The sequence below is a fragment of the Schistocerca nitens genome, chromosome 6 (assembly GCF_023898315.1).
Source record: "Schistocerca nitens isolate TAMUIC-IGC-003100 chromosome 6, iqSchNite1.1, whole genome shotgun sequence".
Lineage (NCBI taxonomy): Eukaryota > Metazoa > Arthropoda > Insecta > Orthoptera > Acrididae > Schistocerca > Schistocerca nitens.
This window is the reverse complement of record NC_064619.1, coordinates 22,416,905-22,432,636: the sequence shown is the minus strand read 5'-3', so window position 1 is coordinate 22,432,636 and position 15,732 is coordinate 22,416,905. Positions and strand designations below refer to the sequence as shown.

General features: G+C 47.0%; 1 protein-coding gene across 1 annotated transcript in view; it reads right to left on the bottom strand.

Annotated features, from left to right (window-relative positions):
- Positions 1–15,444, bottom strand: part of LOC126262720 (odorant receptor Or2-like) — a 99,643-nt gene extending 84,199 nt beyond the window's left edge. The window contains exon 1 of the mRNA XM_049959510.1: positions 15,145–15,444. Coding sequence (XP_049815467.1) covers positions 15,145–15,444 — 300 coding nt within the window. The remainder of the gene's footprint in view (positions 1–15,144) is intronic.
- Between the last annotated feature and the right edge of the window lie 288 nt (positions 15,445–15,732).

The window sequence follows — 15,732 nt, the reverse complement described above, 5'->3', positions numbered from 1 at the left end:
CGCTGCAGTCTGGAACCGCGGGACTGCTACGGTCGCAGGTTCGAATCCTGCCTCGGGCATGGGTGTGTGTGATGTCCTTAGGTTAGTTAGGTTTAAGTAGTTCTAAGTTCTAGGGGACTTATGACCTAAGATGTTGAGTCCCATAGTGCTCAGAGCCATTTGAATTTGAACAGCACCGTAAAGCATGTCCGGAGTTATGGTGAGGCAATGGCGTCGGATGTTGTCTTTCAGCATCCCTAGAGATGTTTGTCAATCACGATACACTTACGCCGGCCGAAGTGGCCGTGCGGTTAAAGGCGCTGCAGTCTGGAACCGCAAGACCGCTACGGTCGCAGGTTCGAATCCTGCCTCGGGCATGGATGTTTGTGATGTCCTTAGGTTAGTTAGGTTTAAGGAGTTCTAAGTTCTAGGGGACTAATGACCCAAGCAGTTGAGTCCCATAGTGCTCAGAGCCACGATACACTTGCGACTCCAGGTAACCCCAAAGCCAATAATCGCAAGGACTGAGGTCTGGGGACCTGGGAGGTCAAGCATTACGAAAGTGGCGGCTGAGTACACGATCATCACCAAACGACACGCGCAAGAGATCTTTCACGCGTCTAGCAATACTTTTTTTTGTTTTTTTTTTTTGTTCTAATAAAACCCCATGTCATTCCAAGCATGTGTGTCAATTTGTACCTCTCTATCTACATTATTCCGTGGTTTATTAAGTTTTCAAATTTATACTGACTTTTTGATCACCCGGTATATCACTACCTGAGGTGTATCTGTAAGATCTTTTGCTTCATCCAACGTAACAGAGAAAGCAACGACGCCCTTATCCTTATTTATTAACTGCCTTTGCACATCGCCGGCCATAACACTTACACGTCGTGTCACTGATTGGAAAGACCGGTATCTTGAAACCTGCTAACGTTCACGGGACAAAAAAAGTTCTGCAGCATCGATGAGACAGTCTTTTATAAACACCCTTTCGGAAAACGGTTTCCCGGACCTTGCTACTCTTAATGCAATCTTGAAACTTGTTCGCAGTCCAGATGCATTGTGATTGTCATTGTGGAGAATTGAAAACGAGAAATTGTACAGTAATATAGATACAAATGTAACACAGAAACGAAGAGTTCAAGGTACAGTAATATAGATACAAATGTAACACAGAAACGAAGATTTCAAGAGCTATCAGTTATTATGACTTACATTAACTGTAGTGGACTGACAAGGCAGCCAGTCCACAGTGACGGGTAGCCGAAAGGGCACACGTACACACACGCCGACTGGCGCGAAGTCTGGAACAGGATTCGTAATGAATGTGATAAAGAAAAGAACGTAGCTACTAGAACACTTAACTTTTATATCGTCCTTTGGTATACAGCATTCTTGATGATACAAGTGAGACTATCTTGAGATACATGCAATGTTACAAATGGCGCCTTGCTAGGTCGTAGCCATTAACTTAGCTGAAGGCTATTCTAACTGTCTCTCGGCAAATGAGAGAAAGGCTTCGTCAGTGTAGTCGCTAGCAACGTCGTCGTACAACTCGGGCGAGTGCTAGTACGTCTCTCGAGACCTGCCTTGTGGTGGCGCTCGGTCTGCTATCCTGACAGTGGCGACATGTACTAATGGACCGCGGCCGATTTAAGCTACCACCTAGCAAGTGTGGTGTCTGGCGGTGACACCACATTAACTACCTGTTGATGTGCCTCATCCATTTTCTTATGCGCACTTAATTTGGCTTGCCCCTCTTCACTGTTCAATACACTACACTCGTCTGTGTGAAATGAGTTGTAGAGGGTTGGGTTGTTGTGGGGGAGGAGACCAGACAGCGAAGTCATCGGTCTCATCGGATTAGGGAAGGACGGGGAAGTAACAATCCCGGCATTTGCCTGGAGCGATTTAGGGAAATCACGGAAAACCTAAATCAGGACGGCCGGACGCGGGAATGAACCGTCGTCCTTCCGCATGCGAGTCCAGTGTGCTAAACACTGCGCCACCTCGCTCGGTGAGTTGTAGAGTCTTTCAGTTGTCACCTTGCGCTGTCGCCTATTATTCGGCGGCACAGCAACCACTGTGAGTTTTCACCTGCTGCTGTAAAGAAGCATTGCAGTTCCCAGTCGTGTTTAACACAGATCTCCCGTTCTTTGCTTGTTTGCAATATTCGGCATTTCTCGGTACGTCTCACGTAAGGCTAGAGGCGCCAGAGAGAAGCAAAAATGCGTATGCTTCAGTCCTCCCGATACTGCGCAAACATGGAAGCGCTCATTTGGTATACGTGCCTAGTCACAGACGCCGGCATTCCGCTTTGCCCGCTGGCTGAGATGTGCGCACCTCTGCCGCACTTCCGCACTATTGCACAGCGTGCAGCATTTGACCACTCCTGTACTGGGCAATCCGAACATGACCGAGGCCTACGACAAAGACAGGCCGCGGCGTGTACGTCACGAAGATAGTCCTGCGCTCGCTCGCTCGCTTAAATCAGCAGACAAACTACGTTCCTATACCTGTTAACTCGTAACTAGGCGTGTCCGTACAAACGAAAACTGAATCTTCTACTGGAATCCGCTATTATGGAATCTTACTGTTATTAGTGCTACAATGATGGGAAGTCCATGAGCCTACTTATAATTTGTTACAGCTGTACTGGCGTACAATAAAATAAAAACATGATAAAATGATTATCAGTTGCATAAAGCACCACTTCCAGCATGTAATGAGTACTGTTAAGCAGAAGAGACTAAACGCTATAAACAAGCCGTTATACGATTTATATCGAGTATTGATCTTAAATTAAATTTTGCTGTAGTACTGATAATAAGTAAGACTTCATAATAGCAGATTCCAGTGGAACTTGCAATTCTCGTTAGTAATTACACGCCCAGCTGCGAGTTAACAGGTTTAGAAACGCATTTTGCCTGCTGAGCTGAGCGAGCGAGCGAGTTTCAGGACTACTTCCGTGACGTACGCGTCGCGGCCTGTCTTTCTCGTGGGCCTCCACATGACTCAAGTCCAGACCCACACTTCCGTATTTCTTCAATCAAGTGTTTGCAACCTGTGCAGGGTGCGACGCTTAGATCCGGACAAATTTCAGTTTGCATTTGCCGCCCATATCGTAGTTCCGCCGCAGGTCGCGATTGGCGTCTCGAAAGCCATAGGCATCTAGTAAACAGTTAGAACCTGAAAATGGCCGAGATGTTACGGACAAATGTGTACAACCGAAGAGCTGCGATTATCGAAAGTTTTCGCGTTGGGCGTTAGCCCGCTGAAATAGTTGGATTCTTCGGGTACCCGAGACCAGTTGTTTACGATTTGTGGCCAAGTATATTGATTCGGAGAAGTCTGGGGAAGGTTCCGCTAACCCGGCGACGAAACCTCATTCCAGGAAACGCGTATCACGACATGTGGCAGTCATCGAAAAGGCTCAGGCGCTGATTTCAGAGGATCAGGGGCAATCGCTGAGGAAATTGGCGTCAGTACTGAATGTCAGCGAGTGAACAATGCGTCTGATGGCAGAGGAGGAGATCACACGAGCCATTTAGTCCAAAACTGGCTCTCGGATAACGTTGGCATGTTCTGGTCAAAGGAGTTCTGACCCCCGAATAGCCCGGATTTGAACACCCTCGAGTACTGTGTTTGGAGCCGAGTCGGAAGAGTTACCAGTTAGACGGGACACCCTAATGTCGCATCTCTATCAAAGCAGCATTTGCGGATATGGACAGCGCTGTTTTGAACAGTGCGTGCGATCGCTTCAGGACAAGATTGGAGGCAGTCATTGCGGCTAAACGGGATTACATCGAGTAACGTTACTCTTGTAAGATACCACTATTCACATGTAAAAGGATTTTTAATTTCATTTGGATGTTGTTTTATTACGAGGGTAATCCCAAAAGTAAGGTCTCCTATTTTTTTGTAAGTACATAGACCTGTTTATTTCTACAATGTTTTGCATCAGTTTACAGCTTGAACATTTAGCTATTTTTTGAGATAATCACCATTTCTGTCGATGCATTTTTATTGACGCTGTGGTAGTTTTTGTATGCCCATGTCATACCAGCTCGCCGACATGCTGTTCAGAAAGTTATGAACCTCTTCTTTCACCTCTTCGTCGGTGCTGAATCGCTGGGACCACAATTAACAATTAACAGGTACTGTGAGACTCCGAAAAAACTCAAACGGGCAGTTCAGAACCGGAGAAGAGGAATGTTGAGCAAGAGCGTACACATTCTCCATGACAACGCTCGCTCACACATCGCTCGGCAAACCGTTGCTCTCCTGCAACAGTTTCAGTCGAACATAATCATGCACCCATCCTTTAGTCCTGACTTGGCGCCCAGTGACTATCACGTGTTCCCTAGGTTAAAACAACATTTGGCCGGAAAGCGATTCAGCTCCGACGACGAGGTGAAAGAAGAGGTTCACAACTTTCTGAACAGCATGCCGGCGAGCTGGTATGACATGGGCATACAAAAACTGCCAAAGCGTCCACAAAAATGCATCGAAAGAAATGGTGATTATGTCGAAACATAGCTAAATGTTCAAGCTGTAAACTGATGTAAACCATTGTAGAAATAAACAGGTCTGTGTACTTATAAAAAAACAGGAAACCTTACTTTTGGGATTACCCTCGTAAAATTCTTTAAAACAGTTTCATTTGTCCGGATTTAAGCGCCGAACCCTTTGTATTCCCGCACAGGAGAGACATTTTACTTGAAAATCGCATGGAGTCTGTCGGCTGTTAAATACGATACTGCAGTGCGTATGTGACTACGAATTACGATGCAATGTTCCTTTGGGCATGCACGCTTGTGCGAAGAAACATTGTATTGTAATGTGGAACTGCGATATCGTCTTCTGAAAAATGTTTTGAGGGCGAGAAAAGTGTGTGCAACGTTTGTCCCGCGCACTTTGACTTCTGAACAAAAATAACGATGAGTGGACGCCTGCCATGACATGACTGAAATTCAAAATGTGGATGGTTTTTTTCCGTAAGTAAATCTTCGTGGGTACGAGACTTTGCATTATCAGTATGAAATACCACAAAACGACAAAGTGCAGAATGTGATCTGATGGTTTGCCAACACCGAAGAAGGGGACAATGTGAGGCGCGAGTTAAACAACATTCCAGAGAAGGGTTATTCTGACAGTTTCACATGGGTATATGAACGTTCTGCGCGTTGCGCTCAAGTGGCGTAGGCGACTACTTAGCACACGTCATGCGTTAAAAGCAGCATCCTAACTTTTCTGTATTTGTTATTACTTCAGCCTCTAATACTTCTGGCTTTGCAGTCATCATATTCAGGTACAAGAAGCTCTTCTTAGAGTAGTTGAGAAGCCAGCATGGAAAGATGACGTAACGCGGTGTGAGGTACCGGTGCTGATGTTTTATTCGGCAGAAGTATCGTGAGAAAGACTTCCTAAATTGTGGTAACTCTGCAGTATTGGCCGCTAGGTACGGAAGTAGCGCGCCAAAATGATAAACTTCTGTCATTAATATTGGGAAAACTAAATAGTGAATTTACTAATATTTCATATAAAAGCATCTCACACTAGTGGGCTATCATTCCACTATTTCAAAGGTGTTAATTGCCGGCGGAATATTAAACAATTGCTGAACGAAAAGGCAGACGAAACACTTCGGAGATGTTCGGTTCGCTCCTAACTGGGATGGCGGGCGAGGTGGTTGGGCTGTCAGACAAGAGATCGCTCGGCAGTCTCGGAGGAGAGGCATGCTGTCTGCCGCAGTCGGTATCAGTTACGACTTAAATAGCAATCATTGGTTTCTGAATGTGAGAGCTCTATCGGTATTTAAGGAGGACAAACATATTGTCTGCCATGGTCGGTTTTGGTTAAGAGCTTAATTAGCAAACTCTGATATTTGGACATGTAATTGAGAACTACTTTGATGGTTCCAGAATGAGATTTTCACTTTGCAGCGGAGTGTGCGCTGATATGAAACTTCCTGACAGATTAAAACTGTCTGCCGGACCGAGACTCGAACTCGGGACCTTTGCCTACTGGCAGAAGTAAAGCTGTGAGGACGGGGCGTGAGTCGTGCTTGGGTAGCTCAGATGGTAGAGCACTTGCCCACGAAAGGCAAAGGTCCCGAGTTCGAGTTTCGATCCGGCACACAGTTTTAATCTGCCAGGAAGTTTCATATCAGCGCACACTCCGCTGCAGAGTGAAAATCTCATTCTGGAAACATCCGCCAGACTGTGGCTAAGCCATGTCTCCGCAATATCCTTTCTTTCAGGAGTGTTAGTTCTGCCCTGTTCGGAGGAGAGCTTCTGTAAAGTTTGGAAGGTAGGAGACGAGGTACTGGCAGAAGTAAAGCTGTGAGGACGGGGCGTGAGTTTTGCTTGGGTAGCTCGGATGGTGGAGCACTTGCCCGCGAAAGGCAAAGGTCCCGAGTTCGAGTCTCGTTCCGGCACACAGTTTTAATCTGCCAGGAAGTTTCATAGTTTAGTGGTAATTATGCAAACATGCAATTCATTATTTTATTTCCTCTCTGTGAAAATGTGAAGAATGAAAATTACTTATTAGTGATTAATACAGTGCACTGCAACTGTGCTGTTTCTCGTACTCCGCTAATAAAAAACGAGTGGCATCCCGTTTAAACAAACCAATTCAAAATTTGATTATTTATATAATACCAGTTCCTCGCTAACAGTTACAGCCTCAAGATAACTGATTCACGACCTACGTGCTGTTTTCTGTGCAGGGGACAACAACTATAGAAGACTTAGAACTTAAGCATTCCACTCAGGGCGGTGGAAGCAGCTAGGCATCTCGCGTGTACTGCAGTCTTAACTACAAATGAGATACGTAACACGTCATCTGTGTTAACAGGGAGGAGGTACGACGGAAGGAAATTTTCGAGGGAAGGGATTTCTCATACACACTCTAGTATAATATAAATATTTACAGGGTGGTCCATTGATCGTGCCCGGGCCAAATACCTCACGAAATAAGCGTCAAACGAAAAAAAAACCACAAAGTACGAATCTTGTCTAGCTTGAAGGGGGGAAACCAGATGGCGCTATGGTTGGCCCGTTAGATGGCGCTGCCATAGGTCAAACGGATATCAACTGCGTTTTTTAAAATAGGAACCCCCATTTTTTATTATATATTCGTGTAGTACGTAAAGAAATATGAATGTTTTAGTTGGACCACTTTTTTCGCTTCGTGATAGATGACGCTGTGATAGTCACAAACATATGGCTCACAATTTTAGACGAACAGCTGGTAACAGGTAGGTTTTTTAAATTTAAATACAGAACGTAGGTACGTTTGAACTCTCCACACTGCCCAGGCTGTACAATGTAGTCCTGTCCACCGGCAACTACCCCGACCTGTGGAAAACCTCCCGTATCCTGATGTTCCTTAAACCCGGTAAACCGCCGCCCGCTGTCTCCTCCTACCGTCCCTTCAGCCTTACCTCGGTCTTCAGCAAGGTCCTGGAATCCATCCTCACCCGACGCATCCACCAGCATCTCCGCCAGCACCGCCTCCTTCCCGTTACCCAGTGTGGCTTTCGGCCGTCCTTCTCTTCCGACGACCTTCTCCTTCACCTCACTCATCTCCTCTCCGAACAGCTTAATTCCCGTCGCTCCGCTATCTTCCTCTCCCTTGACCTTGAACGAGCCTATGACCGCGTGTGGCATTCTGGTCTCCTCTTCAAGCTCCAAACCTACGCCATTCCTATTAACTACGTCCGTCTGATCGGATCCTTTCTTTCCCAACGTCCTTTCTACGTCACCATCCACAACACGGATTCCTACACCTTTTTCCCCTCCGCCGGTGTGCCCCAAGGTTCCGTCCTCTCCCCTCTTCTGTACCTTTTGTATACGGCGGACATGCCTCTGCCGTCACCCCCGTCCACCTTCTCCAGTACGCCGTTGACACCACCTTCCTTGTCCTCGCCTCCACCCTGCAGCGCTCCCAACACCTTCTCCAATCCCATCTTGACCGGTTCACCGCTTGATGCAACCAGTGGTTGCTTAAGGTCGATCCTTCCAAAACCCAGGCGATCATTGTAGGCAAAACCACCCCTTTCTTCCGCCTCCTCGATTTCTACGTCACCATCTATGGCCGTCCTATCGCCCTCACCCCCACCCTAAAGTGCCTTGATGTCACCCTCGACCGTCGCCTCTTCTGGACCCCCCACCTCCGGACAATCCAAGCCAAGGCACGCTCCCGACTCTGTCTCCTCAAGCTCCTTTCCGGCCGTACTTGGGGTCTGGACCCCTCCACCATCCTCCATACCTATAAATCCCTCATTCGCCCTATCCTTTGCTACGCCCACCCTGCCTGGATCTCCGCCCCCCCCCCCTTCCTTTTACAAACCCCTTCAGATCCTAGAAAGCCATGCTCTTCGCCCCGCCTATCACATCCGTCTCCCCTCCCCCATGCGGATCCTGTACGACCCTATTCCGTTCTCCCACCTCCTCCTTTTCCTCGAACTGATACGGATCCTCTACACCTCCCATAAACTCGATCCTCCTCACCCGCTGGTCTCTCGCATCCTCTCCCACCAGTGTCCGCTGCTGCGCCTGTATTTCCACGTCCCACCTGCTCTCCATCTCTCCACTCTCCACACCCTCTCCCAAGGTGGCTTCCACCAACTCCCCCTCCCTGATGATGCCCTCCTCCCCTCCATCTACCCCCCCTACCAACTTTGACACTCCCTCCCTCTTCCTGTGTTTGTTCCTATGGGCACCCTCTCTCCCTTCTCTCCCCCTTCCCTCCCTTCTCCCTTTCTCCCCACTCCTCCCCCGGGTCCGCATCTTGTGGTCGTGCGGTAGCGTTCTCGCTTCCCGCGCCCGGGTTCCCCGGTTCGATTCCCGGCGGGGTCAGGGATTTTATCTGCCTCGTGATGACTGGGTGTTGTGTGATGTCCTTAGGTTAGTTAGGTTTAAGTAGTTCTAAGTTCTAGGGGACTGATGACCATAGATGTTAAGTCCCATAGTGCTCAGAGCCATTTGGTCGGCTGCGGTGGCCGTGCGGTTTTAGGCGCTCCAGTCCGGAGCCGCGCTGCTGCTACGGTCGCAGGTTCGAATCCTGCCTCGGGTATGGGTGTGTGTGATGTCCTTAGGTTAGTTAGGTTTAAGTAGTTTGACCTATGAGAGCACCATCTAACGGGCCATCTGGTTTCCCCCTTCAAGCTAGACGAGTTTCGTTTTTTGTAGTTTTTTCGTTTGACGCTTATTTCGTGAGATATTTGGCCCAGTCAGATCAATGGACACACACACACACACACACACACACACACACACACACACACACATATATATATATATATATATATATATATATATATATATATATATAAGTTGTATGTAATGTGGTAAGACGATAGTAATTATACTACATCTTGAACTCACGATAACTTTTTTACCGATTTTGGTGCAGGTTGGAGAGAGAGAAAGAGAGAGAGAGAGAGAGCAGATTTTGTGAACTGCGTTGCATCAGTTCTCGATTGTGTCCAGGAGGAATAGTGTTTGATTACGCGAAGGTGGTTTGAACCTGACATTTAAGCCGGATTGCCTTCACACAATCTGATTTTCGATACAAATGCCTAAGGGACCTAACTAAATATTGAAAGTGAAACGAAGGAAAGTGTGTTATGGTAATGGTTATCAAATCTGAGATTGAATATATTAGTAGCCTCCCGAAAACGACCAATATACCGCTGTAAAGAGCTGTCCTGTAACATAGTTTGCATACTACGGAAAAACACTGAGGTTACTCAAAGAAAAAAAGAAAAAAAAAGGTTTTTCATTATAACACATCAGTATATTCTGAAATAATCCGTACCACTAAGCATGAACAAATAACCATGGAATATAAAACTTACATTTTGCACTTCTACATCTACATCTACATTTATACTCCGCAAGCCACCCAACGGTGTGTGGCGGAGGGCACTTTACGTGCCACTGTCATTACCTCCCTTTTCACTTCCAGTCGCGTATGGTTCGCGGGAAGAACGACTGCCGGAAAGCCTCCGTGCGCTCTCGAATCTCTCTAATTTCACATTCGTGATCTCCTCGGGAGGTATAAGTAGCGGGAAGCAATATATTCGATACCTCATCCAGAATCGCACCCTCTCGAAACCTGGACAGCAAGCTACACCGCGATGCAGAGCGCCTCTCTTGCAGAGTCTGTCACTTGAGTTTGCTAAACATCTCCGTAACGCTATCACGCTTACCAAATAACCCTGTGACGAAACGCGCCGCTCTTCTTTGGATCTTCACTATCTCCTCCCTCATCCGATCTGGTACGGATCCCACACTGATGAGCAATACTCAAGTATAAGTCGAACGAGTGTTTTGTAAGCCACCTCCTTTATTGATGGACTACATTTTCTAAGGACTCTCCCAATGAAACTCAACCTGGTACCCGCCTTACCAACAATTAACTTTATATGATAATTCCAATTCAAATCGTTCCGTATGCATACTCCTAGATATTTTACAGAAGTAACTGCTACCAGTGTTTGTTCCGCTATCATATAATCATACAATAAAGGATCCTTCTTTCTATGTATTCACAATGCATTACATTTGTCTATGTTAAGGGTCAGTTGCCACTCCATGCACCAAGTGCCTATCCGCTGCAGATCTTCCTGCATTTCCCTACAATTTTCTAATGCTGCAACTCCTCTGTATACCACAACACCATCCGCGAAAAGCCGTATGGAACTTCCGACACTATCTACTAGGTCATTTATATATATTGTGAAAAGCAAAGGTCGCATAACACTCCCCTGTGGCACGCCAGAGGTTACTTTAATGTCTGTAGACGTCTCTCCATTGATAACAACATGCTGTGTTCTGTTTGCTAAAAACTCTTCAATCCAGCCACACAGCTGGTCTGATATTCCGTAGGCTCTTACTTTGTTTATCAGGCGACAGTGCGGAACTGTATCGAACGCCATCCGGAAGTCAAGGAAAATAGCATCTATCTGGGAGCCTGTATCTAATATTTTCTGGGTCTCATGATCAATAAAGCGAGTTGGGCCTCACACGATCGCTGTTTCCGGAATCCATGTTGATTCCTACATAGTAGATTCTGGGTTTCCAAAAACGACATGATACTCGAGCAAAAAACATGTTCTAAAATTCTACAACAGATCGACGTCAGAGATATAGGTCTATAGTTTTGCGCATCTGCTCGATGACCCTTCTTGAAGACTGGAACTACCTGTGCTCTTTTCCAATCATTTGGAACCTTCCGTTCCTCTAGAGACTTGCGGTACACGGCTGTTAGAAGGGGGGCAAGTTCTTTCGCGTACTCTGTGTAGAATCGAGCTGGTATCCCGTCAGGCCCAGTGGACTTTCCTCTGTTGAGTGATTCCAGTTGCTTTTCTATTCCTTGGACACTTATTTCGATGTCAGCCATTTTTTCGTTTGTACGAGGATTTACAGAAGGAACTGCAGTGCGGTCTTCCTCTGTGAAACAGCTGTTTAGTATTTCAGCTTTACGTGTGTCATCCTCTGTTTCAATGCCATCATCATCCCGGAGTGTCTGGATATGCTGTTTCGATCGACTTACTGATTTAACGTAAGACCAGAACTTCCTAGGATTTTCTGTCAAGTCCATACATAGTATTTTACTTTCGAATTCACTGAACGCTTCACGCATAGCCCTCCTTACGATAACTTTGACATCGTTTAGCCTCTGTTTGTCTGAGAGGTTTGGGCTGCGTTTAAACTTGGAGTGATGCACTCTTTGCTTTCGCAGTAGTTTCCTAACTTTGTTGTTTAGCCACGGTTGCCGGCCGAAGTGGCCGCGCGGTTCTGGCGCTGCAGTCTGGAACCGCGAGACCGCTACGGTCGCAGGTTCGAATCCTGCCTCGGGCATGGATGTGTGTGATGTCCTTAGGTTAGTTAGGTTTAACTAGTTCTAAGTTCTAGGGGACTAATGACCTCAGCAGTTGAGTCCCATAGTGCTCAGAGCCATTTGAACCATTTAGCCACGGTTGGTTTTCCCGTCCCTCACAGTTTTACTCGGCACGTAAAACGCATTTTACGATTGCCTTGAACTTTTTCCATAAACACTCAACATTGTCAGTGTCGGAACAGAAATTTTCGTTTTGATCTGTTAGGTAGTCTGAAATGTGCTTTCTATTACCGTTGCTAAACAGATCAACCTTCCTCCCTTTTTTTATATTCCTAATCACTTCCATATTCAGGGATGCTGCAACGGCCTTATGATCACTGATTCCCTGTTCTGCACTTACAGAGTCGAAAAGTTCGGGTCTGTTTGTTATCAGTAGGTCCAAGATGTTATCTCCACGAGTCGGTTCTCTGTTTAATTGCTCGAGGTAATTTTCGGAAAGTGCACTCAGTATAATGTCACTCGATGCTCTGTCCCTACCACCCGTCCTAAACATCTGAGTGTCCCAGTCTATATCTGGTAAATTGAAATCTCCACCTAAGACTATAACATGCTGAGAAAATTTATGTGAAATGTATTCCAGACTTTCTCTCAGTTGTTCTGCCACTAATGCTGCTGAGTCGGGAGGTCGGTAAAAGGAGCCAATTATTAACCTAGCTCGGTTGTTGAGTGTAACCTCCACCCATAATAATTCATAGGAACTATCCACTTCTACTTCACTACAGGAAAAACTACTAGTAACAGCGACAAACACGCCGCCACCGGTTGCATGCAATCTATCCTTTCTAAACACCGTCTGTGCCTTTGTAAAAATTTCGGCAGAATTTATCTCTGGCTTCAGCCAGCTTTCCGTTCCTATAACGATTTCAGCTTCGGTGCTTTCTATCAGCGCTTGAAGTTCCGGTACTTTACCAATGCAGCTTCGACACATTCCGTGCTACGACAATGTCCTTTCTTGTATGTCCAGTATTTTCTCAAAATTAACCCTCCTTGGGTGCGCGTGAATATTTCATGGCGTCGCACTGTTTATCGAAGCGTTCGTTCGAAAATTTACATTACTGGTACAAAAATGGTTCAAATGGCTCTGAGCACTATGGGACTTAACATCTGAGGTCATAAGTCCCCTACAGCTTAGAACTACTTAAACCTAACTAACCCAAGGACATCACACACATCCATGTCCGAGGCAGGATTCCAACCTGCGACCGTAGCGGTCGCGCGGTTCCAGACTGTAACGCCTAGAACCGCTCGGCCACCCCGGCCGGATTTCTGGTACACAAACATTTTATAAAACTTGTAGCGATGGTACACAAACATTTTATACAACTTGTAGCGATGCTACACTGCACTTCTTAACACGTGAGCATCGAAACAGTAAAGGTAACCAAGTCTTTAGAACTATTCATAACAAAAGAAAAAATTTTTATGATTCATATGTTTCGTATTTTATTAGGATCGCGCGCTGCGGCAATTATTTGCATATCTGCGCTTGGCGGGTCATAGTGGTTATTCGAAGCAGTTAATGCTGGACTCGCGTATTTGTGTAGACGCACATTACAATTTTTTTCTTTTCTTAACATTTGCGCTGTGATGCGTAATAGTTTACCAACTACGGCTCGATGGCTGTCCTTCTCTTTTATGACAAATACACTACTGGCCATTAAAATTGCTACACCAAGAATAAATGCAGATGATAAACAGGTATTCATTGGACAAATATATTATACTATAACTGACATGTGATTACATTTTCACCCAATTTGGGTGCATAGATCCTCAGAAATCAGTACCCAGAACAACCACCTCTGGCTGTAATAACGGCATTGATACGCCTGGGCATTGAGTCGAACAGAGGTTGAATGGCGTGTACAGGTACAGCTGCCCGTGCAGGTTCAACACGATACCACAGTTCATCAAGAGTAGTGACTGGCGTATTGTGACGAGACAGTTGCTCGGCCACCATTGACCAGACGTTTTCAATTGGTGAGAGATCTGGAGAATGTGCTGGCCAGGGCAGCAGTCGGACATTTTCTTATACAGGAAGGTCCGTACAGGACCTGCAACATGCGGTCGTGCATTATCCTGCTGAAATGTAGGGTTTCTCAGGGATCGAATGAAGGGTAGAGCCACGGGTCGTAACACATCTGAAATGTAACGTCCACTGTTCAAAGTGACATCAATGCGAACAAGAGGTGACCGAGACGTGTAACCAATGGCACCCCATACCATCACGCCGGGTGGTACGCCAGTATGGTGATGACGAATACACGCTTCCAATGTGCGTTCACCGCGATGTCGCCAAGCACGGATGCGATCATCATGATGCTGTAAACAGAACCTGGATTCATCCGAAAAAATGACGTTTTGCCATTCGTGCACCAAGGTTCGTTGTTGAGTACACCATCGCAGGCGGTCCTGTCTGTGATGCACCGTCAAGGGTAACCGCAGCCACGGTCTCCGAGCTGATAGTCCATGCTGCTGCAAACGTCGTCGAACTGTTCGTGCAGATGGTTGTTGTCTGTCAAACGTCCCCATCTGTTGACTCAGGGATCGAGACGTGGCTGCACGATCCGTTACAGCCATGTGGATAAGATGCCTGTCATCTCGACTGCTAGTGATAGGAGGCCGTTGGGATCCAGCACGGCGTTCCGTATTACCCTCCTGAACCCACCGATTCCATATTGTGCTAACTGTCATTGGATCTCGGCCAACGCGAGCAGCAATGTCGCGATACGATAAACCGCAATCGCGATGGACTACAATCCGACCTTTATCAAAGTTGGAAACGCGATGGTACGCATTTCTTCTCCTTACACGAGGCATCACAACAATGTTTAGCCAGGCGACGCCGGTCAACTGCTGTTTGTGTATGAGAAATCGGTTGGACACTTTCCTCATGTCAGCACGTTTTAGGTGTCGGCACCGGCGCCAACCTTGTGTGGATCCTCTGAAAAGCTAATCATTTGCGTATCAGAGCACCTTCTTCCTGTCAGTTAAATTTCGCGTCTGTAGCACGTCATCTTCGTGGTGTAGCAATTTTAATGGCCAGTAGTAATGTTATATACAGAGCATCCGAAACCCAATAATATTACAACACACAATTCCCTCTCACTATATCTCTCTTTCACTTGGTGTATGCCTCGAAACATTGCGGAGTAGCGGACGTAGGTGCACTGCGTGCGACGACGAATCGCCCAGCGTGGTGAGCATTGGGACTGACTCCGGAGTAAACAAAGTGAGGGAGTAGCGTACTTGCATGCACCTGTCGAGGTCTGCGACGAGGCAGTCGACGGAGCGGCGCATCCTGAGGAAGGCGACGAGCTTGAAGACGGCCAGGGAGTAGGTGAAGGTGACGCAGGCGTTGGTGGTGACGCTGAGCAGGTCTCCCCAGAAGTGCAGCATGGCGGACAGCTGGCTGGCCACGAAGGCGAGCAGCGACGCGGCGACGGCGGCCGAGTAGCCGGCGTACAGGCGGGCCCACGGGCGGCCGCGCGGCGACCACGCCCCCACGGCGCGCAGCAGCGTCCGCGGCAGCCGAGCGTCCGTCCGCATGGCCGGCGCCGCCCCTGCACAACACGTTCGTACCCCGCGTCACGGGCCCTATTCTGTATCGTTCATACCGATCTGTGCAGTAGGTTAGTCTCGTAGTGACGTCATTTTCGGATCTTTATCGAAATATCCTATTCAGTAAGCTTCTGAGACCTGTTACTGAACCGTCCTCCCACCGATTTTACGACAATTGTACCGAGAGGTTTTGGATTTCGGTGTGGCCCTGTCGATCGCTGAGCTGTGGTTCATGTACACCTATAATTTGTTATTTTAAACATATTTAGCGGTTTC